This window comes from Staurois parvus, unplaced genomic scaffold (assembly GCF_062004578.1).
Source record: "Staurois parvus isolate SC_StPar_1 unplaced genomic scaffold, SC_StPar_1.0 ptg000154l, whole genome shotgun sequence".
NCBI lineage: Eukaryota > Metazoa > Chordata > Amphibia > Anura > Ranidae > Staurois > Staurois parvus.
Genome location: NW_028317950.1, coordinates 25581581 through 25606479, shown reverse-complemented (window position 1 = coordinate 25606479; position 24899 = coordinate 25581581). Strand labels below are relative to the sequence as shown.

At 41.0% G+C, this 24899-nt stretch overlaps 1 protein-coding gene across 1 annotated transcript in view; it reads left to right on the top strand.

Moving 5' to 3' along the window:
* The first annotated feature begins 5460 nt into the window (after positions 1-5460).
* Positions 5461-24899, top strand: part of LOC149463689 (uncharacterized) — a 144871-nt gene continuing 125432 nt past the window's right edge. The window contains exons 1-5 of the mRNA XM_089675332.1: positions 5461-5486; positions 5776-5934; positions 8805-9000; positions 15018-15176; positions 17680-17751. Coding sequence (XP_089531458.1) covers positions 5461-5486; positions 5776-5934; positions 8805-9000; positions 15018-15176; positions 17680-17751 — 612 coding nt within the window. The remainder of the gene's footprint in view (positions 5487-5775; positions 5935-8804; positions 9001-15017; positions 15177-17679; positions 17752-24899) is intronic.

Genomic DNA, 24899 nt, shown 5'->3' with positions numbered 1-24899 from the left:
TTTGGAGGGGTGTCTCAATACTTTTGGCAATATAGTGTATATTAAGTGAACCATATGCTCCCCCAGACAACAGGTATTTATGGAGGGTTCAGCAGGGAAACAGGTTGGTGGGGAAGCATGGGAAAGGTAATTTAGATCTTTCCAATAGCTAAGTGTGACTTAAGGCCAAATGGTGTTAGTCTGATAAACTATGAAACCTGGAGGTAAACTGACGACATAAGGAAAAGAAAAAAAAAAGTATGCAGTAACTATAGATAGCATTCAGCAAATGTAAAGAATCCTGCAGTAAAACCCTCCTTACTACCCTTAATCCAGGTTATGATTTACTGCCTTTTTCTCATTCGATTAGCCGAGTTCAGCTCCTGCCTTTGACCTCCAAGTGCTTTGCTCTCCTCCTCATGTACAGGTGTCTCTGCTGCGCAGCTGGGCTCACACTAAACATCTTTCAGGGTGATTGACGTCCAGTGGTGCATGCTGGGAACATCTTGCCTGTGGCCTCTCCACTGTCAGGACAAATATGCAGTGAGATATTTATACAGGCACCAAGCAGATTATAGATTTTTACTGGAAAAAGAGCAGACAAAACAGAATCAATTGCACACGGATTGACCATATAATCCTGGCTTCCAGACAAACAACCCATTGTGGAGCTACTGATAAAAAAGAACATCTGAGATTCTCTATTAATCATATCCAGTATGTACAACGGTGCAAGACTGACGATAAGGCTGGAGTTCATTTTTAATATATGGGAACTTTCTCATTTGGGGAAATAGACAAAAACACCTTTTAATAGAGTAGATAGGAGTTAGAACTTCGTGCCTTCTTGTCTTGGTGAAAGCCACCTCTTCCATTTCTTGAACAGGCTTCACAGGGATAGGAAACGAAGAGAAATCTCACCAGTAAGAAGACAAACGTAGAACCCTGGCAGTAATTTTTAACTTTTCTCTATTGTATCCAGAACTATAAAATTCAGTGTACATTTTTTTTACTTATTCCAAGCATCTGGAACATTCAGAGAATGGTGCAAGGTGCAGGAATTCCCTGAATCCAATTCACATGCACAAGGATTACATCTTTAGTGGTTGCTCAGTGACCAAAGGATAAAATATAGTATGCAAAAAAATGGAGGAAAAGATGACAGCAGTAAAATAGAGCATAGACCCACCAGAACTGGAGGAGGGCAAACCCAGAGGAAAATCTGCCATAATGGGGTTGATTTAATAAAACTGGAGAGTGCAATATCTGGTGTAGCTGTGCATGGTAGCTCAGCTTCTAACTTCAGCTTGTTCAATTACACTTTGACAAAAAAAAAATGGAAGCTGATTGGTTTCTATGCAGAGCTGCACCAGATGTTACACTGTCCAGTTTTACTAAAACAACCCCAATGTGTAAGATACAGCTGGTGCTGCCTTATTCCTTCAGTTGTGCTTTAAGCAGGAAACATTAGCTATTGGGACAACTTTTTTTACCTATCCGAACAATTTGTCCCCTGAAAGTGGTCAGGCAGTGGTCATCTAACGCATTCTGTAGACATGAGATAGGCACCCAGTCCATCTAAGCACAACCAGATCAAGCAGCTGTCAACCCTTTCCAGTAGGCAGTCTTTTGCTCAGCTGTGGCTCATCACTATAATTATATCAACATATCACCACCACCTCTCAGCTGAATCACCTGGGGAATCTTTAAAGACTTTCCTGAAAAACATACTGTCACAAAGTGAGATGTTAGTAAAATGTGACGGCCGAAATGGCGGTGACATAAGTCCGTTCAGAGTCTTCGTAATCTCTTAACAGCCCTTGATGAGTGGCAGTGATTCCTCAGATCTAGTTATCTTGTGGCTTTAATGTCATTTCAAAAATAAATTATATGTAATTATTTTGTAACAATGATTAAAGGGACAAAACGTTCCAGAAGATTAATGCTTTTGCAAACTAATAAAATGGGCTGCCAAGGGTTTAAATGCAATGTAGAATGCCAAACTATTCATCTGTCCTTCTGCATTTTATTTTGGAGCAAAATTTAGCAATATTGCTTCTGGCTGAAAGGATTGTCACCAGGGATGCAGCAAATAAGGAGTACATATTCCTGGCCAGTGGACATTCAACTATGCTGATTTGCTGTGAGTCAGTGAATGACAGCTGCCATCTTGAGACAGACCCACTGGGGTTGGTTTACTAAATGGTAGAGTGCAAAATCTGGTGCAGCTCTGCATAGAAATCAATCAGCTTCCAGTTTTTTTTCGTCAAAGCCTAATTTAACAAGCTGAAGTTTTAGGCTGATTGACAACCACAACTGCACCAGATTTTGCACTCTCCAGTTTTAGTAAATTACCCACATTGCTTTGTGACAGATAGCAATTGGTAAGTCACGGCAAATGTGCTGTGTCAGCAATTTGGTGAGGAGTTTTCCTTCGTAGATATACATATCCGCAGCATAGATGTTCTATCCTTTATTATTTTCAAATATGGCTTCCACATAATTCCCTGCACTATCTGCCAAACAGTAAAAGCAGGATCACCATCAAATTCTGCTTGCTGACCAGAGGGCTTGACAGGTGGTCAAAAGAGGGAATCATTAATATGGCATTTTGGCAAATATTTCAGACCAATCAGTCCATTCTTTACTAATAGCACATCTGCTAGACCTTAGCCATAGGCGTAAGCACTAGTTATATGCACATTTATTTTGGGCTGTAACGATGACTAGAGAAGTAATTTTTCACATCTGCTTTGTAAATGTTTAATAAAAGGCTAGTTCACCCAAATGTAATATCTTAGCTATAGGTAGAACCAGATGAGTTGAGCAACTCCCTTTCTTTTATGTCTTGGATACTTTAGCAGTAAGTTACTGTCATTGGGGAATTTTTGGTGTTCCTACCCACCTTTGTGTGTTCCAGCGCCTCCTGTTACATTCTCCATAATATAAAATAAATAAAAATCCAACAGTAAAAGTGGGAGCTTCTCACAATAGCTTCAACAGGTGTGCAGACCAGGAACTTGGTGCAGAGATTTCACCAGAGTCCCCAGGTGATAAGTTTTGGGTGGTCTGATCTTTTAGTCTGCTCTATCATTCCATCATTTCCTCCTAAAGTTATTGTACACTTTCAAATGTTTTTGCTGATTTAACTAGGAATAAGTGTGGTTATATTGCCTTACCTTGTAAAAATGTGCGCACATGTTTTGGCTGCAATTTGTAGTGTTCTGGCTAATCGACTCCCTTATGTCTATGTATTCATTCACTTAGCTTGTCCCTAGGGACAGGCAACTTCTTGTTTTGGGTCACACAGCATCCAGTGCATGCCTTGCTATTTTCTCTATGTTGCAGCACAGATGTGGAAGTTCTAAAGTGATCAAAAACATCTTTTCCAACTGCATTGCTCTGTTTGTTTGTGTCTGTGTTAGACCTAATAACTGTTTAGCTCTCACCTGCAGTGCACTAGACTGAGGGACCCAGGGATGTGTAGTTTCTTCACCGGAAATGTTTGTTCTCAGACTGTAGACAGAGGTCATGGATTAACTTGTGTAATGCCATTCAGCATGTTTGTATCAGAAGATTCTGATACAAGAATGTGAAAGTTTAGTTAAGAAGGAGACGTTGTCACTGACTTACAAAATTGCAAGAAAAAGCATTAAAGGGTCAAGTATTTTAAATGCTTATTTTCAGCTTTCTTTCTTATCAGAAACAATTTTTTATTGACTTGAAATCTGCTTATGAGCTTGCCAGCAAAATATGACCAGTCAATTTCCTAGCACAGTCCCCTCTCAACCTCTAAACATATATCTGCACATCAAGTGGTTACAAGCTGCTAAGGACAGTTGATCAACCCTGGACACAATCTCTCTGTGTCCAGGGATGGCCATCTGTCCCTAACTGTATATAATTGCTCAGTGTGCAGATACAGTACATGCTTACAGTGCAGGGGCGGACTGACCATTTGTAAATTCGGGCACTGCCCGAGGGCCCAGGGTCAGTAGGGGGCCCTATGAGATGCGCCTGGTACCTTTATCATAGGCTTTTTTGAGTTTGGGCAAGGACACAGGGGCCCCATGATCCCCTATTGCCCGGGGGCCCCATGAGTTGTCAGTCCGCCCCTGTTACAGTGGCAGACAGCTGTGACTCCTGTCAGCCTGTCATTGACCTGTACAGGCTTCCTGGCCTTCCGCTAAACACCTGGGCTCCTGGCCACAGATATCCACAATATATTTACCACATCATGGCCAATTTGACCTTGTGAAGGAGTACTTATGCAATGTAGCTGCTGGGGAAGAATGAAGTGGGATACTATAGAGTAGCACTTGATTACCAGTTTTGAGTCTGCTGGGGCTACAAACATCAGTATTAAGATGGTGGCGCCCAGCAGCAGTCTCTGGGCTGTAGAATGTCTACACATAAGAGGATTTTACAGTTAGTTAAAATGACTAAAATACATTAAATACACATTTATTTTATGAGAAAATTGTTGTAGAAATGAATGGTCTGATGCCAGGGTCTTTTTAATTAATATTTTGGGGCTTGTAGCAGAGTGTTCTGGTTCACAACTTCATTATTCACTAGTTTTTATGTAGATATTAGACATTTGTTAAGGTATCTATAAATTTGCAATCCATAGCCTGGTGAAATTGAAAAACAAAGAAGTAGCTTTTTAAAAGTTTTGAAAAAATGGGAAAGTTTTAAACTATGTCAACATCTTACTAAGAAATAGACTCATGCCGCAAGTATTTAGGTACATCACTTTGATGACTTATTGATGTACTAATCTGGCCATTTTTCACCACTGATTTTACTTGTGTTTTATTGTAGTTATCATTGTTGAATGTTTTGGTATTTGTGTGCCTTATGTTTCAAAGTGCAGTGATTGATTATGAACAATTCTTAATAACTGTAATTTAGATCAATTAAAGATTAATTATGATTGGCTTCTGTGAATTACTGGACTGTGTATGGTGCATTTTGCCAATTTATTAATTTTAGCAGTGTGTTACCAGTTTGTGAGACGATGGTATAACCATCACACCTTAAAATAGTCTACAATTACAGATATTTCTAGGCATGTGGTGTTCTAATACCACCTGCTGGTGAAATAGGAGCAATGAAAAATTTAAAGTCAAAGATTGTAATGTCAGGGATGATTTTTCTGTATCTTTACAGATGAGATTAACGTTCTGGAACACCTCACCTTACATGCAGCTGAGCTTGTTAACATCTCCCTTACTTCAGAAGATTCCTGTCTCTCTCTTCGTTTGGGGCAATACTCCACTCTCAGCATTTCCACCAGAGCGGCATTTGGTGACAGGTACATAACAAAACTACATAAAATTAAAAAAACAAAATCAAAAGTTATTTCTATTAGAGCCTATTTGCCCTGTTGCTTTATGGTAATGCACATTAATGTATGTTACATGTATCTGGGTATTGTGGTGCCATTCAATTTCAATGGTACCCCAGCTACCACAATGCATGGTAATGCACTACTGTGTGCTGTGGTATGCTGCGTTGCAAAAAATAGAGCACATACAGACTTTTTGTTGCATTGCCAGACCATTCTTTTAAATGGGCAGCCTTAACGCAATTCATGTTAATGCATGGAAAAACGTGGATTATCACGTGTGTGTGAATGGGTCCTTAACAAATTAATTTATAAATTGACTCAAAGCATAACCACCTTGAATGAATTTAGATTAGTTTCTGTATTGTATATTGCACACTGTTCTTTTATTATTGATTCTTTTATAGTTCTGTTAACCTTGTCTTATGTTTTATTCCTATCCGTAGCTTTGCAGACAATCTTTCTGTGTTGATCAAGCTGCAATCTCCTCTTCAGGAAGACACAAGTCTCATCACCATCTTGAGTCTACTTGGAGAGATTCTCTTCCAGATCCGGATTAACCCCAATGCCTTGAGTTTCCTCTCCAGCCGCTGGGGACACTATGAGTAAGACTTCACTTACACTGTTATCATTTGAAACTCATCTGTGAAGGCCTGTCTACTTTGAAGGTTCACTTCATCAAAAACGTGTCACAGTCAGGGGTCAGGTTTGGAGATCAGTAGCTATAGCCATAGAGAGGCTCTCATTGACCAGCTGGATAAGTGTACAAGCAGGTCATCCTAGCGAATGTGCAGGCTTACCCGAGGTATGGGTCCAAGAACTAAATGGTATTCACCAGAGCTCCTGATGGTGAAGCTGGGTTTTGCTGCGTGTTAGTACCAGGTTCGGTCCTCGGGATCACCCCATCAGGAGGTAAGCAAGGTCCAGTAGAAGATTTAGCAGGTAGAGATCAAGAAGCATAGTCCATAAACAAGCCAAAGGTCAGCAACAAGTGGGTACAGGTTGGGATTAAGTGGAAGAGTAGTCGAGGAACAAGACAAAGGTAGGTAACGAGTGGTAGTGGAGATAAGGACAGCTGCAGGTATGCAAAGGAGCAAGATATTGGCTGGAGAGAGCACAACAGTCTGGCAAACAGTGCAAATGCATGGCTTTAATAGGAAGTTCATGTCAGTAGCAAGGCGTTCACTGTTCACAAGAAGCAAGGTACAAGGCAAGATTATCCAAAGGTTCAGACAGGGCACTGTCTAGCATCTCAGGTGGCTCAGCAAGGAGAGCTACTGCTGGACACAGCAGTAGTTGTGGGTTCAGATCTTGGCCCTGACAACGTGACTGTTTCTTGTGTCTATCAGGTGGATACCACTATTTCTCAAAAAAAAAATTTTTAAACAGAGCTCAACAGTATACAAAAACAGACATCATCCAAAGTATCAAAAATATATAAACAATGTCCAAAGTGTCGAAATAAACTTTCAGTCCATGGTGATATAAATGTGATTACTTGATGGACCCTTTGCTCACACAACAGGGTCAAACAACGCTTTGTCTGGTGGTGGATAATGGTATCTCCCTCCTTTCCTTTACTTCAGGTCATGCACTCAACATATCCTACTGTCTTAAGGAAATCAAAAGGAGAGAGGAGTTCCCCATAGCTTAATACTGCTTTTATTATAAGATTGATTAAAAGTATTACACTTACAATGTATCATAAACAATGCGCTTCAACTTGCTGGGCAATAGGAACAGCTTCGGAGCACTGCTGCTTGCGTGCATTTCACCGGACAGGGCGTCACATCGCCGGAAATCGGAAGCTCCGTCTAACGCACATTTTTCCCCTCTCACTGGGCGGTTTCAGAGACAGGGATTTCCAGTTTCATGAACTGGTCACAATATACCATGTGTGCTCCTTCTCTTCCTATATCAGGTGGAAAAAAAGAAGAGTTGGGAATTATGGCAGTGACGAATATTTGAAACATATAAGAAGCCAGGGACTGACTCAGCCCAATATTCTCCACCTATAAATAAAATAATAGGATTACTGACCTGTCAGTGTAGGATGTAATAAAGTTGAGTAGCAAGTTGGAAAACAGAAGAAGCATGGTATAGAAATGTGAACTCCATATTCTCATACACCACTTTTGGAAGCCTGTACTCCAGCTGGTTTCTGCCACATTTTTTTTGGTCCCTCTACTTTAATTTGAGTGTGCTTGTCTCTGTCTATCTCTGTAGGTCTCCCTCTTTCTGTGTGTGTATGGCTTGCTCTCTATTTTTGTCTTTCTATATATCTGTGTGTGTGTCCTCTCTATATATCTCTCTTTATTTGTATGTATACTACATTTTCTGTTTTCTGCCATGAGAGTATGAAGTGGTTTGTGTGCAGGAAGCCTCCAGTTCTGCTGAACTGGAGGCTTCCTGTTCTTTTGCAAGGCAGATCTGCAAAAGGGGTGGTGGGCAGTGAGCACTATATACTCACTAAGGGTGTAAAGCTGAATACGGTAGATGAAATGAACCTTCAGAATTCTTCTTTCACAAGAAGGGTATAGGTAAGATAATTTTGTGTACTGAAGGGGCCATCTCACTGTGGACATGGATACCTAGAAATGGATATATAATTGACTAGGATATTGAATAGGATAGGATGATAAAAATTAAGTACACCATAAAAGGACAAAAGTTCAAACCAATTAGTTGCTTATTTGGTGGACTTTTGTTCTTTTGTGGTGTATTTCATTTTTGTCATCTTATACCATATGCTATATTTAAGAACAGTTAATGGTTAAGAATGTAAAGTCAGCTACCTACCTGTCTTGTTTGGCCTTGGCTTGGGCTTTTTTGGATCCTTCAAGCAGTACTAAACCTAAAATTAAACATTTATTATATTGCAGCTTACCAATTCTTAGATGTGACAGCTTCAGTAGTTTTCTTTTTTGGGTTTTTTTTTCTTATATTTACCTGGTGATCCTGCCAGTAAGTATGTTGTTTTTCAAAGAACAAGCTCTTCTGCAGATATACCAGTAAAAGGGATGGGACAAACCATTTAACACTGATTGGGGTGCTTACAATGATCAGCTTTTATTTATTCATGTAAAACCTTTATCCCAAAAGGATAAAAAAAAAGTTTGCTGTAACTGCTTATAGAAGTATCAGCTGGAATTTGGCTTCAGTGTGTTAGTGTATTTAAATCTGCTGGTACATCTAACACTCCCCTCACCCCAGACTGACAATGCCGCTGTCCAAAGGTGCCCCTCTGCTCCTTCATCCTGAGTGGGGATACTCTAATATAGGAGGTGTGTTACTGACCAAATCACCAGGTGAAAAAGGAAAAAAAAAGAAAACGGATGCAGCCACCACATCTAATGATTGGTAAGTTGCAATATATAACATTTTTGGTTTTGGGTTTAATACTGCTTTCACATTGCTGTGTGGTTAAAAAATACATCAGGCAGCTAGGTTCACTCCTGATCTTCTATCTAAACAGGTTTCCAGTTTCCTCTCTGACCGATGGAAGATGGCACCGTCTAGCCCTTGCAATCTCTGCCAAAGGCGTTGCACTTCATGTGGACTGTAAGCTGGTGGAAACGTTACCATGGTCAAACTTCTTTGGACTTGGGGTCAGGACGGATGGGATACTGATGCTTGGGGGGCTTATTGAGCCATATGAAGTCCCCTTTAAGGTAATTAGGAATGGCATGAACTAAATGTATTCACTCTTGAAAATAGGTAATTAAGAAAGATATGACCATCTAATATAAATGGCCTATATAGCAAATATTGGATATGTACTATTTATTTTTTAGTGCGACATACAGTTTGGTGCAACGTGGGTCATTGCCTGCTGCTATACGGCTTTGAAAGAAGCTGCTACAATCTGCTGTAGTCTGTTTCCAATCCATTAGTAACATTGTCTACAATAAGTTGTTTCTAACCATTAAGAGTCTTCTTAATTTATCTCTTTCATCAGTCACCAAGCTCTGATGAACAGGGCATTGGGAAGATCCCAAAACACATCAGCTTGTTTTATATTACAAAGAAAAACACTTTTGGACTCTTAGAGCCCCATTGATCCCTCTTAATGTATTACATTCATAAATGTCCAATTTTTATTTTTTCTTTTATCAGCTAAGTCAATCTTTCTCAACCTCTTTAACATGGAGGAACCCTTGAAATAACTTTCTGGTGTCAGGGGAAAATCTGCCAATGATTACCATATCTACAGCTCATGGTACATTAGTGTGATGGTAAATGGGAATAATGCTTCTTACATTTGTAGTCATTGGGATGATTCCCCTCTTATAGATCATTGTCTTCAGTGGTTACTTATTTGAGATGCAGAAATTGTTCATTGCTCAAAGAACCCCTAACCACCTCTGGAGGAATCCTAGGAGTCCTGGTTGAAAAAGGCTGAGTTAAGTACTGAAACAAAAGTTAAGAACCCTCTGCTGCTATCACATAGGAGAGTTGGGCCACTGCTCTCACACACCATCTCTCCTGCAGTCCGACACCCCACACTGTATAATGCTTTAACCAACATCACTCTGACTACCTGAGCAGAGCTGTTGATTAGAGCAGAGTTCAGGCGGCCCTGTCAGATTTGGACTTCTGCTTGTAGGTGATAATAGTAATCTGACTCTCCTAGTGCTGCAAGTCATTTTTATTACTGTGCATGCAGCCTGACTGCATCATAGCTATAAAATATGAGAGTTCAGTTGGGCTTTAACCACTTACCCTACGGAAGGCTTTACCTCCCTCATGACCAGGCCATTTTTTGTTATCCAGCACTGTGCTACTTTAACAATTGCGTGGTCATGCAATACTGTACCCAAATGAAATTTTATATTATTTTTTTCACACAAATAGAGCTTTCCTTTTTTTTATTTGATCACCATTGGGTTTTTTAGTTTCTATCATATAACCGAAAAAATATAAGGAAAATTTTGGGGGAAAAAAAACAATATTTTTTAACTTCTGTTATAAAATATATCCAATAAAATTTAAAAAAAAAATCACATTTCTTCATGAATTTAGACCAAAATTTATTCTGCTACATGTCTTTGGTAAAAAAAATCTCAATAACTATATTATTTGGTTTGCATGAAAGTTATAGTGTCTATAAACTATGGTGTATATATACTGAATTTTTATTTATTTAACTTTACTAGTAATGAAGGTGGTCAGCAACTTATAGTGGGACTGTAATAGTGTGGCCGGCAATCTGACACTAGCTGATGCTGGCTGAGGGGAGTACACTAACTTACATCAATAGTGACACTAATACAGTGATCAGTGCTAATACTATACACTGTCACTGTACTAATGACACTGGTTGGGAAGGGGTTAACATATACTGGTGATCAAGTGTTTAACTGTGTGCCTAGCAATGTGTAATGTGTGTAATACGTGCTGCCTTTACTAGACGTTCTTGTTGGTTTTTTTCCTTGCTTTGCAGGGAATAAATAAACAGTAAGATCAATTGTCAGTGGTCACAGCTCTGTGTTGTCTACAACACAGAGCTCTCTTCTGTGAATCAATCAATCAGCGGGTCCCAGCGATCCAATTATTGGCCAGGATCCACTGATCTGCTTGTGCTGTAACAAATCACAGCACAGCTGGGGCTGTGCCTGCTCGCGCCCTACCTGGAAGAGCTGATCACGTACTAGATACGTGATCCAGTGAACAGTGGCCGCCCTGCCGCAGTTAGCAAAAAGAGGTGCACACCATCTTTTTTTCCTTAATACAGACAGAAATAGAAACCTTACAGTGATTCTAACCCCTCACCTTATCCATATAAAAAAAAGAGTGCCTTTAGTTATACTTTAAAGACAAAAATAGCTTGGCTTTAGATACATGTCAAAGTTTCTTTAAAGTGTAAGTTCATCTATTCACAAAAAATCGTGAACTAATACCCTACATCCCCCCCATCATTCCACCCCCCAGTCCTGCTGCACTTACCTTCATGGGTGATTAGCTGTCACCAGATTTGAAATTCCTGCTCTTCTTTCTGTAGGGCTTCCAGGACAAATCAGAGTGATTAAGATTTGTCAGGGACAGCATGATACTATTTTGACCAAACAGAATTACTCTGATCCATCCTGGAAGCCTAACAAAAAGTAGGGATTTGAAATGCACTACACCAGCTACTTAAGCAGTAAACAGCTCATTACCCATGAAGGTAAATGCATCAGGGAATGAGGGGTGGGGAGGGTTTAGGGTGTTCAATTTTTGTGAAAAGGTGAACTTACACTTTAAGGTTTCTGAGGATGCAGTGTTTTTATCAACCTGACTGTCTATGCAGCAATGTATATGTTATATAGACTGTTCACTGTCTGCAATCTGCTCCTCATGCCCTCTCATCAATAATTCATTTTAGTATTGTCATTGTTCTGGGTATTATTATTATACAGGATTTATATAGCGCCAACAGTTTGCTCAGCGCTTTACAATATAACGGGAGACAATACAGTAACAATACAGTTCAATACAAGAGGGATTTGAGGGCCCTGCTCCTTGGAGCTTACAATCTAGGAGGGAGGGGCTAGTGGTACAAAAGGTAGTAACAGTGGGGGATGGAGAGGTTGGAAGAGTAGAAGATTCCAGCATTAGCTGAGGGCAGGATAGGCTTCCCTGAAGAGATAGGTTTTCAGAGATTGCCTAAAAGTGGGCAGAGTAGGCGATAGTCTGATAAATTTGGGTAGAGAGTTCCAGAGGATGGGGGAAGCTCTTGAGAAGTCCTGGAGACAAGCATGAGAGGAGGAGACAAGGGAGCTAGAGAGTAGGAGGTCTTGTGAGAAGCAGAGAGTACGGTTTGGGTGATATTTGGAGACAAGATCGGTGATGTAATTTGGGGCAGAGTTATAAATGGCTTTATACATTATTGTTAGTGTATTTAGTAGACTTGCCCGTAGTGTAGAACAGTGTGGCAGTTTTATAGTAGAAGTGCTTACAGCTCCTGTACCCTCCGATATGTCTCATCATGTCTAGTCAGGGCAATCTCCTAAGACACGCGCATTCTTCACAATAGTACAATACAGGCAGACCTCATATGCTCTTAATGACTTCCTCTTTTCTCGTTATATTTACATTCTCCGCAGTCCTGAACAGTGCAAGCTTGTCTGAGGAATGCTGCAGACGGCCACATGAAAAAACAATGTGAAATGACATCAGTTCTTACTTTGATTCTGTTAGATATGAAGCAAGGCGACAGTATTGAGCACATTGCAACAACACAGAAACTGCTTTTACTTCTAGCTGCTGTTAGCATTCATGTCGCTATAGCCAACAAGCCAGCAGTGGAAAGTCAATCATTTTGACACTTTTGTGCCAGAAGCTGAGGTCACTGCTCTCTGCTTGAATGCAGCAGATAATTAAATATGGTGACATCCAGGAGAAATTTAGCTTTACCACCCATGACTGCCAACCTAAAAGATAGCATGCATCAGCTTTGGGTCTTACTCATGCCGTGGCCACGATGACCTGCTTCACAGGGCTGCACCACTACCTCGAGCCAAACTGTATTAACATTGATATACTCTGTATGGCTGTCAAAAAAGGAGCATTCAGGATGGTGACTGTATCACCTACTACTGAACAGAATAAAATAAAAACTTAGCTTAGTGCTCCAATTATCAATACCTACAGCTGCACTCAAGAAAAACACCAAATGCAAAAGTATACAGAAGCTAAAATTACTATTGTTGCGCTGTGCCATTAAATCTTGAACAAATTAACAATACAGTTCAATACAAGAGGGAAAGGAGGGCCCTGCTCCTTGGAGCTTACAATCTAGAAGGGAGAGGAATATATTAAAAACACCTGTAGTATTCTGTGTGGTTCCCGAATCTCAAAGGTACCCTGCCTCCATATCCTCTGCTGGTGTCTTGGGAGGTTTTTATGCGCCTAATGACAGCTGCTATTTGGAAGCCTACTAAGGCCACCTATAACTTGGTATCTTAACAGCTAGTAAGATGCTGTGTGTGGTGGTGGATGCTCACCGGGAGAAGCTGGATACCATTTACAGCACTGTAGACTTTTGCTGTTCACCTAGAGTGGATCACTGTTATTTGTGGCACAATTTATATACATTTATATTGTATTTAAATCATACATACCTAGGTGGATGCAGCATTGATCCGATGTTGCATCTGTCTCCCCCTCCAGCTCTAAGGGTAAGAACTGAGTGATCAGACAAAGCTGTTTGCTCAGTTCTCCCTGCCATTCAGAGGGCAGTGACTGTTTGCTCTTCCCCCCCTGCTGGGCTGTGGGAGGGCAGGAGCAGCCGGCTCAGGCTCTCAGCAACCAGCTGAGAGTATGAGCCAGGTGTCAGTCCAGGCTCCTGGGTGAATCCCGACCACATGGTCGCAATCTTTCCCTAGCCTGGACCGGTTGAGTAAGATCAGCCGACAGCGGACTTTAGCTTTCTAGATTCTGCAGTCTGCTTTTAAATGTGCTTGTTTCTTGCACACAAAGATTTCAAGTGTTTCTTATTGCATGTTATGGTTTTTATTACTATTTTTTGTCTTTAAAGCAGACTCTGCGACAGAGGCACCTCCACTATTAATGCTTTCTGTTTTACACTTATATTCATTCATAAGCTTGTCCTTAACATATTCTGATGTCAGTTCATCATCTGGTCATGCATCAAATGCTGTGACAAGCATTTCATAACTTTCTGGTAAACAACTAAGTAATAGTGCTGCCACATGGAAATCTTTTATTTCTTCTTCTATACCTCTCAAGCATTCAACCATTTTCAAGGTGAGCCTTATGCAATCCTGCATATCTTAGCTTTTCATTAGCATGGTTTGATATAGCTTTCTAATCAAATACAGTTTATTTCTGAGATTAGCTCTTTCATGCACCTTTTGTAATCCTTCCTACATTTCTTTAGCAGTTTCATACTTACATATATGTATGATTTGATCATCTTCTATGCTAAGAAAGATTGCTCTCTGAGCTTTCTGGTCTTTCTTTATCCACTCATCTGAAGGGTGTTCTGGCCTGACTTAATTTCTACATTTTAAATACCTTCTCTTATTAGCAGCATTTTCATCTTGAATTTCCAAGACTGTTAGATCTGGTTTGTCAGGCTTGCAAATGAAAGCTTTGTTGCAGCTTTGTTGCAACAGGGGTGGACTGATCATGTGGAAACTCGGGCACTGCCCGAGGGCCCGGGGTCAGTAGGGGGCCCCATGAGATGCCCCTGGTACCTTTTTCATAGGCTTTTTTGAGTTTGGGCAAGGACACAGGGGCCCCATGATCCCCTATTGCCCGGGGGCCCCATGAGTTGTCAGTCCGCCTCTGGTCCCTAACTCACATTCATACGCACACATACTAGGGCCAATTTAGACAGGAGGCAATTAACCTATCAGCATGTCTTTGGAGTGTGGGAGGAAACCGGAGTACCCGGAGGCATAGGTCCAATGAACGTTCTTGAAATGAAGATCATTTTGAGCAAAATTCTACTAGTGTATGGCCAGCCTAAGTGCAATGTTTCAGCAAGGGGGCACTGTGTAGAGAATTTGTTTCTTTGGTCTCATTGGACAGAGTACAGATTTGCTTTCATGAACACCAACAAAAGTGCAGTTTTCAAGCATCTTGGCAATCTCTTTCTTTTTATTGATTTAATTGAACTTTCACTTTTTTCAAGGTTTGGCTGAAGTTCCATTTTAATTTTTGCATCTTTGTGTTATTTCAGGGATCATTGCAGCAGCTGATCTTTGTGATGGGGGATCCTGAAGCAGCCAAGGACTACTGCCGGAATTACAACCAGTCCTGCCTGAGCAGTTTCCCTGCTGAACAGTTCCTCAACCTCTCTAGGACTGAACTCAGGCAGCGCCTGACCCCGGATTCCAGGGTAAACACTTCCTCATGCGCAAATTATCTGAACAGGTCTCTTTCACTGTATTTCATTGACTTTCATTATACTCCCTCAATGTTCCCTAAGATCAGTGCTCCTTCTGTGCTTTTCAGTTTTCAAGTCTATAATCAGGCTGAGTTGTTTCTTTCTAGGCTATTCAGATATGATTTGTCTTTATTGTACTATATGCAGTAAAGCTGCTTTATTAACTTTAAAGAGGACCTGCTGTGTATGGCTAGCTATACCACCATATTTTGGTGGGATGATTTTAAAGAAAACTCCTCTCTAATCAAGAAGCAACTTTTAACTTGAGGCACCAGTACTATCACTACATACACCCCGTTATCAGACTTAGGCCTCTTTCACATGGAATCCTAAAAATGTCATATTTTTGAAGTTTTTTATTAATTATCTAAGTGCAGCCCATTATTTTTATTAAGCCTGTGCACACAGGCACTTAAAGTTGCGCTGCGTATAGATTAAAAAAAAATACAAAAATCTGCATGGCTGGTCAATATTTTTTTGTGTGTACGCACTACACTCCCTTGATTAAAAATAGCTAGATGAATTTATATACATGTGTTTGCGTACCCGTAAATACGCGCAATTATGCGCAAATACATGCATGTGCTATACAGCCCATCCTCATGTTTTTTTATGCCAAGAATATGCGATGTTCCTTCATCAGTACTGTATGCAAGTACCCTTAAAGTGGAACTACACTGTATCTGAGCACTACAAATCAAAAGTGCTATTAAATTATTTTTTTATATTCAAAGCAACTCTCCCATCCATCCATGCCTTCATGCTTTATTTTGCTGAGAAATCACTTTGAAAAACAGTACCTGGCATTTCTGGCCGTGGCCATCTTGAGTAAGGGCAGGTGATTTGTGTAACATTTACTTCCTGGAATCCATCTGCCCTTAGCACATGTATGCAGGCAGGAGGGTGTGCTTAGCTGAGAAAACCCTTCCTCCCCTCCTAAACACTCCTGGGATGTATGACATCATTTGCCTAGGCATGGAAACTAGGAAGTAACTAAAGAAGTGTAAAAAAACTGTTTATTCAAGTAAATATAATATATTTTCCTATCTATTTACTAATACTAGCAGCATAAGGATTCAAAATAGTCAATGCTGATTGAGAGAGTGAAGTTCCACCATACATACATAAGACAATCTGCCTGTAAACTCTGTGTACAATTTTCTTTAGATTTGCAAAAAAACTATGTAACATGAAGACCTATCTAAGCTATGCCATCAAGTTGTTGGTAGATCTGAAGCGGATTGTACAATCAAATTGTAAAGCTGGCCATATACACATAGAATTTTTTTTGTTCAGCCTGCAGGGGCATGAGGACAAATCTCCTGCTGTGGCTATTGTATTCTGTTGATTTTACCACGAGGCTGTTTTGATTTTTTTTGACAGAATAACGTCAGGTAGGAGAATGCCAACAGGGTCATACAGTGTGACTGTGTCTGATTTTCATTACACCTTGATGACTGATAGAACAGATAGCAAAGGACAAAGCAGGAGAGGGAAAAGATCCCATGGGCTTATTGTTTTAATTTTTCATGGAGCAGACTTAAGCCAGCTATAGATGGATCAAAACTCGGCTGGATCTGCAGGAACTGACCAAATTTCTATCCATCTATGGGCAGGCCGGTTGTACTGAAATTGATCTCTCTATCAACTTCAGTACAACAAGTCTGTTATTTTTGTTTGTTTTTTTGTCCTATCACTGCTAGGGCATTTTTTTCTTCAATGAAAGAGTTGTAAAAATACTGCAGCACAGAGACTTAGTGGTTAGCCTTGCAGCACTGGGGTCATCAGTTCAAATTTCAACAGGACATTACCTGCATGGAGTTCGTATGTTCTTCCTGTGCTTGCATGGGTTTCCTCTATGTACTCCAGTTTCCTCCCACACTCCATAGACATGCTGGTAAGGAAATTGGCTCCTATGTAAATTGGTCCTTGTATGTGAGATCGAGACCTTAGATTGTAAGCTCCTTGAGGGCAGAGACTGATGTTAATGTATAGTATGTAAAGTGCTGCGTAAATTGTCTGCGCTCTATAAATACCTTTTAATAAATGAAATAAGTATGATGTTATGTGTGTGTTTTACATACAAATAACGCTCAGAAAGGTATTTTAATTTGATTCCCTTAAAGTTCTTTTCAGTTTTTTTGGTAGAAATGTCAAACCTACTAAACAGAAATGAACTTTCCTCCCAGAATTCCTCGCTGCTGCTCCTTACTGTCCTGTGTCAGAGGTCTATTTTTTCTGAAAATAACTGCGTCTCAATGACCCTGAAAATTTCAATCATCTTGAATTCCTTGCCTCTTGGATTCCAGCGCACACCTGCGACACCTGTTAACATCATGTCGTCTTCAGATGCTTCTAAAAGAGTTTCTGTTATTTCACAGGGGGGCCTTTTGGGGGTATCTGCTTGTCTGAGGCTTATTTCAGTTTCCAACTAATTTGTCTTTTTCTTGTGCAGTATGCAGCTGGAGAGACCCCGACCACAGGACAGAGATGGAGAAATGAGAGTGCTCAGTCATCTGTGCGAGTGGTATGTACTGATGGAGACAGGGGAGGACAACTGTTTTACAAGGGACCTAGAATAACCTTGAGTTCCTGACTCTAGGGTCAGATAAATACATTCTCCTAAAAATATTTAGTCCAGTTACTTGCATTACACAGTACTATCTGTCTAACATGTTTTATGTACTTGGAGCTAGGCAGCAATGTGTTTAAGCAGAGTAGGAGGTTATGTTGAATGATCTTTGAAATAAGTCCAGATCAGGAAAATGTTCTGTAATCCCTGTAGATACCTTAAAGTGGAACTCTAAGAACAACTTTGAAAACACCTTGGTAAAGCTACCACACAAATAAGGTGGACAGAGAAATCCCACTGTGGGACCTGCCAGTGACTGACTTCTGTTGAGCAAGGGTGGCCACATATTGGCCACATATTGGTCAAAATTCGGCCAGTCCCTGCTGAACCAATTAATTTTCAACCAGTGTATGGCTGGTGCAATACTCACCTCATTCCTTGCTTCAGTATTTTCCTCCACTGTGATTCTCCAGCCTCTAGGCAGGCCCTCACCATCCTCACATACAATTCAGGGCTATTGGTAGTGCATTGTACTTGATTACATCAGCATACAACTGCTGGACAGAGAATCTTAGAAAATTAGCTTTGAGGGACTAGTGCACAGATGGAGGAAGCTTGGCAGGAGTAAGGTAGATAATATACCTTTCCTCTACCCCTAGATTTAGCACGCTTATAACCCTTGCAGTGTCTGTGTGTGGAGGGAGGGGTAGGTTAATAGACACAAAGAAAAGTAGAGTTAGGTAAGCCATAGATGATGCAGCTTCTTTCCTGCAATTACGGGTTGCAGAAAAGAAAATTACTTGATTGCCTCATCAACACAGTCAGTGTTGATGGAGTAATTCCTCCCATGGCAATAGTGTGTTCTCCAGGCAGGGAGCCTTTCCTGTCAGCAAAACACCATGATTACTGCTGGTGGCTATAGCTGCTGGCATTGATTGCAAGAAAAAAATCCAACTGAGATATAAATGGAAACCTGTGAGCAATTCTAAATTACCTCTAAAAACATTTAAAAAATTAAAAGCAGCCCACACCTACATATACTCACAAATGTGCTAAATGACAAAAAACATATAATAACCATGCCGCGCTTCTTTCAATGATACATAATGTCAAAAAAATACTAACATAAAAAAATTCCCAGTGTAAAGTAGGTAGTGAAAAATTATAATAAACAATATGCACAATAGCTATGAACTAATACAGTCCATCTCCACAGCATGATTCTTTCATCTCAAAAGACTTGTGCCCTAAAAATCTTCTTTTTTTCATATATAGTGCATATTGTTTATTATATTTTCTCACTACCTACTTTACAGCCTGCCCATAGATAGATCGAATCCTGGCTTGTCTCTGTTAAACCAGCTGAAAAATGTAATCTATCTATGGACAGCTTAAAGTGGTTGTGAAGCCTTAAGGTTCTGTACATTAAAGCAGAGTTCCACTCACTCTGTAATAAAATAAAAGTCAGCAGCTGCAAAAACTGTAGCTGCTGACTTTTAAAAAACAGCCACTCACCAATGTCATGGAAATGTTGTATTTACAGGTTGAACTTTAAATGTGTCATATATTAGTGTTATTCATATGTCTCTCGTGTGGCTTAATTAAAGCTCTGAAGGCTGCAATTGGGCCATGCGCATTTACAATGTATGTATTACAGTACTCAGCTCAGTAATGGATGAGATGGCGGATCTGCGCTTATAGACCGGCGTGTATACCACCACGCCATTCGATGCGAATGCCGCCGGCGGTAGGCCGTGGGCCTGTATTCACATATCAGCAGCATAGTACCACATGGACTTCGTACCGCAAGGCGCCAAGCAGTGCGAACTCCGTGTGTAGGCTCATGTATATCTTACAAGCCATTACCGACGTGAAACTGTATCTGGATGGATGTGTTTTAATAAAGATCGTATCGGGCCCATTCAGATACAGACTGGCACTGTTTAATCTAGGGGATGCTTGTACAGAGAATTTACATACCACTAGGAGCTAATAGGGTGGGAAGTTTACTCTCCTCAGAGAGTTCATGGGGGGGAGGGGAGGACTGGTGTAAAGGGGGAAGGTTGCTTCCCTCAGAGAGCTCATGGAGGGAGGGGAGGACTGGTGATAGATAAGAGGACACTCCAATCGGAATGTACATCCTGTGTATAGGCACTCCCCATGCATTGTTCTGTGGGAGGGGATTGACCTGACTCATGTGAGGGGCATGTGTGTGTTTGTAATAAAACCGGGGGCTGAGTCTGAAGCCAGCCTCTATGTGAATTCCAACAGCAACCTGAGAGTGTCGTGTGATCATTCCCAGGTAACTGGAGCTCCATTTCCCCACAATTCTGAGATAGCTAAACCAGTTGGAGGCGCAGGAATCGTGGAGCTAAGCTGCAGTCGCGGTAAGCGAGATTCGCACAGCTTTATGGGGGATTGCTGCGCATCCAACTGCGAGTACTCACGGTAAGGAGAAATTCGTTAAAAGCGAATTTCCAAGACACCTGTCCCACGATCCCCCCACTCACCTGCCTCTAGCCCGTCCCTGTACTTGCCTGAGCTTCATCGCGATCCAGTGCAGTGCATGAGAGCAGCGGCTCCCCTGGCTCTGTCCCTCCTCACAGGGCAGATCGATAGTAATGGGAGCAATTTGCTCCTGCTGCTGTCAACCAAACTCTGTGATGAGGGATCGGGGGGTGGGTCCCAACCCCACTGTATATGTCCATGGACGCAGGCAGCGGAGCTCAGGAGTGAGCATGCACAAGTGCCAAAATAGAAAGTAACTTCCTATGGGGGCACTGGATGAAGAGGAGGAGCCAGGAGTGCTGGTGGGGGAACCGAGAAGAGGATGATCAGGGCTGCTCTTTGCAAAACTATTGCACAGAGCAGGTAAATATAACATGTTTATTATTTCTTTAAAAAAAAAACAAAGCTTAACAATCACTTTAAATCACATATATACAGCATAACAATACATCTAAAAGGACCATACCACTATTCGATATTATCCACTGGTCAGCAAGATAGACATTACATTTACAGTATTTACATGATATATTTAATTAGCATATTAGTAGTTCAAAATCACATTGGGTTAAGGTTAGAATTTGTTTTGACTCAATTTGCAGAAAACTCATTCTGCTTCTTCAGGAAAAATATGGGAGGCGTATGACATATCTAGTTGCAGAACCATCAGTTCATACTTTGGATGATTCAATATTCTGCATAAAAGGCTGTAGATGTAAAACAGTTCTGCAGAGCATTCAGTGCCCCTGTAGATGGAAGGTGGGCAGTACACAGGCAGTTAATATAGAGCACAGTCTTTGCACACAGTTCCTCTTCAATGATGGAACGCCTTCAGTGAGGAAACCTGGAACTCAGAAAACAAAGCGCTTCTAAATTGGCATTTCATGCTGCAGTTTCAGCATGAGACCTTGTTAATGGGCTCCCCAGCTGGGCTCTGATCCAGACAGTAAAGCTCGCCGTCTCCGTCTGGGACCGGAGCCACAGGCAAGGACTGCTCCTGTCATATATCTGTCTACAGTGCTATGTCATCACCGCTTGTTCTCCCCCAGTGCAATAAACATCAAATGCTGATTTTGGTCATAATCCTGTTTGGAGAACAACTCCTGGCTAATATAGAAACTCTTGCTAATTTATGTAGAGATTGAGACATCATCATTTTTTGTTTTTAATCGGCTCACATAATGACATTAAATCTGGTTTAATACTGAACTGCAGCAGATCAGCTGAAAGTTAAAATCAGGCTTGAGATGGAAGTGAAGTAAAAAGACCACTACTACAGGGCACATTATGTACTGTTGCAATCAGGCAGACTGGTGTTCCATGAGTTCTTCAACCCACCACTGCAAACCAGACCAGCAAGGTCTCTGCACTGGTAGGTATATTGTGGATTTTTTTCTCCACTCAGTAATTCTTTTAAAATATTTAACTTGTAAGGGCTGTACAGGACATCAGAGATGGGTCCTGGATGGGAGATACGTGTCCCTGTTGTTTAAGTTATTGTCCTGTAAGGTGGATGACATGAATGCAGTTTGGAGTGCTCAGGGATTTTCATCCATGCAGGGAGAGGGGTCACAGGGTAGTCCTGCCAGAGTGGGAGACTGATTTACAGTGCTCTTTATATTGGTAAGTCTTCATGTGGGACCCAGAATTCGGAGGTTCAGGGAGAATTTGGGTAGAAAACCTGAAACCCTGATTACAGGGACTTTGGTCCTGAAAGGGTTAACCCACCTGCAGAGAAGGACTGAAAAGAAACAGGTAGGAGTTGGCACCTGTCTATGAGGTGGAGTGTGAGGCAATTCACAGCTGTGAGCAAGTGTGAACTGTTGGTTGGCCTTTACGATAAACACGAAACAGACTGGAACCCTGAACCCATGTATGGGACTGATATACTGGCAGTGAGCCTGTATGTTGTTTTACTTATACCGGGATTATGGGCTGTTTGTTGTTACTTATGCTATTTGTATTTGCTTGTTTTGAGAGTCAATAGACTGTGTGCTAGTTGGTGATCCCAGTCTCCTCATGTTACAGACCTTAAAGTGTATCTCCAGCCAAAATGTTTCTTTTCTTTTTCTTTTTTTTTTGCTTTGGATAGAATGAACCTCTACCAGTTTTTACTGCTCTATGTTGGGGAGATTTGCTCACTTCCTATTCAGGTGACAACCTTGTCACCAGAACAGGAAGTGAGGGAAAATCTTCAGCAAGGACACATGCAACAATAACAACACTCTTTTTAGCTGACTAACTAAAGGTTAGACCCCCTCCGTCATGTTTTTTGATTTCTTTCCTTTAAAGCTGAAGTATGGCCAGAAATGATTTTTGGTTTTGGTCATATGCACAGTGAAAATTAGTTAGCTGGAATGATGGAATGCTTTTTATGACTGGAGGAGGTGCCAAGCGAGCCACAATGATCAGTACAATAAGTGTACTGCAGCTGGAACTATAAGTCTCAACCCTGGATGTTCGATGCCAACAGGAGACTGCTGCCTGGCGCACAGGAAGTGAGAAGAAATCTCTTTAACAAAAGAAAACAAACCTAAGAAAACAAACCTAAAACAGGATCTAACATTCCTCCACTCCACCCAGAATAAGTTGCATAGATAGAATTACATGGTGCATGTTGAGCCAAAACTGTTTTAAGAGTTTCAAAAATGGTAGGGAAGGATCAGAGCCTTTATCAGCTTTTTACTGCCAGGTGATACTCTGTTAAAGAGATTTACCCTCGCTTCCTGTTTTGCTGACAACTTTTTTCACACAGGGAGTGAGGGGAACACTGCCCTGTCCCAAACTGGAAATCAATGTCTTGTCTTGGCTTGACATACACTTTAAGAATACAGAAGGCCCTCCATTTAATATGAGGAGCAGCACAGGGGAGGCATTTAGACAGGATAACGAGAGGGACATCCTAGGTGGCTGTCACCTGGTAGGTTTTTGGTTTGTTGTATCTGTATCACTGGAATAATTCTCTGCTTCCTCTATTCAATTCAAACACTTGCGGAAATTACTGAACCCTGATGAAGGGGGAATAGGGCCATGTCCGATGTATATTGAAGCTTAAGGGGGGAGAGCAGTTTGGGGAGGTGGCTAAAACGCAGGTCAGCCATGCATTTTTACTGCACCCCAACCACAATTCTAAATGATGACTTACTGATCCCACTCTTTTACACCTGTTGCTCAATCTCCAGTATTGTGCGGAACAATATTTGTCTATGTTTGTCAGTGGAATGGTTTCATAGTATTACAAATATCTAATGATTCCCTAAGGCAGCAAGCGATATCCAGACAACTAATACAAAAAAATGTAACGGGTCCATGCAGGCAAAACAGAACAAGATAGGCAACAATTATTATCAGTAAAGCTGACCTTATCATATTTGATAGACAGGCATCAATACACTTTACTCACAGTCATTAACTGTTAAGTTGGTTCAAATGAAAACAAAGTTGTCTAGGGTGCAAATGAAAACCTTTGGCCTGCGATTAGTGGAAAGCCTACTGATTGGATGGGAAATACTCTTTCTGTGCACTAATAAAATATTTTTTTTTATTTGCACAGCCACACTCACTGGAAATGATGTACTGATAGTGTGTAGTAACATTACATTCTCATTAGAACTGACACTATTCTGTTTCTCAGACCCGTATATAGTGGAGCCCCTAGGCAGTTGGCCATCTTGCCATATCCAAAAACTGCTTCTAGCTGTCAAACTGTCATGCTACGACTGCTGACGCAGAAAATATATAAGACAGCCGTGCTGATAAGACCATGTCTGTACTTTAACAGAGAAGCGTAGTGACAGCCATGCTGTCTGGAATTCATAAGTGACCTTCCCCAGGGAGAGATGCCTGATGGGAAACAGGCCTTGGGTATTAGGAGATTAAAGGGGGTGCCCCTAGGGTGTACGAAAGCTCCGTCTGTGAGACCATTACATTCCACAAAGTCAAAGGACCTCAGCCCCGCAATCTGGAGCACAGCCCAATATTGAGCATCAGCCTTAATATGCTTATTATTAATACAGATCATAAAACTTTAAAGGAATTTAGATTTGTATAAAAGTGTTTTTTAGTTGTGATTATGATCAGTATAATATTCAAAAATACTCTCACTGGTGTAGAATTCAAACTTGTTTTTTAATATAATTTCTAAATATTCTGTATATAGTATGTACATAGGGGCAGCCATATTTTCAGATATCCATATTGTACTTGCTATTAATAGTGTTTTAAATAGAGTAGGGAAGGGTTAGAACTCTTCTGACTCTATACCTTCATTCACACTTACCATTTTGTTAATGTGTGAAAAAATCACGCGCATATTCACTTTTTTTGCACCGTACGCATAGGCAGCCTATTAACTGGACAATGAATTGCAAAGCAAACGCAACGCACTCCTCCATCCCCAGATCATCATCTCCTCTCTTCTGCGGTGTGCACAGCCGGGGACAGCTGCTGTTCTGAGTCCTCCAGATTACCCCCATTGAATTCAACATTCAGAGGAAGGGAGCCCTGTACCCAGGATGAGCACCCATCCATCCTTAAGGGGACCTCTGGACCTAGCAGATTTCCTTACTATCCCAAGAATTGATGACCAATCCATA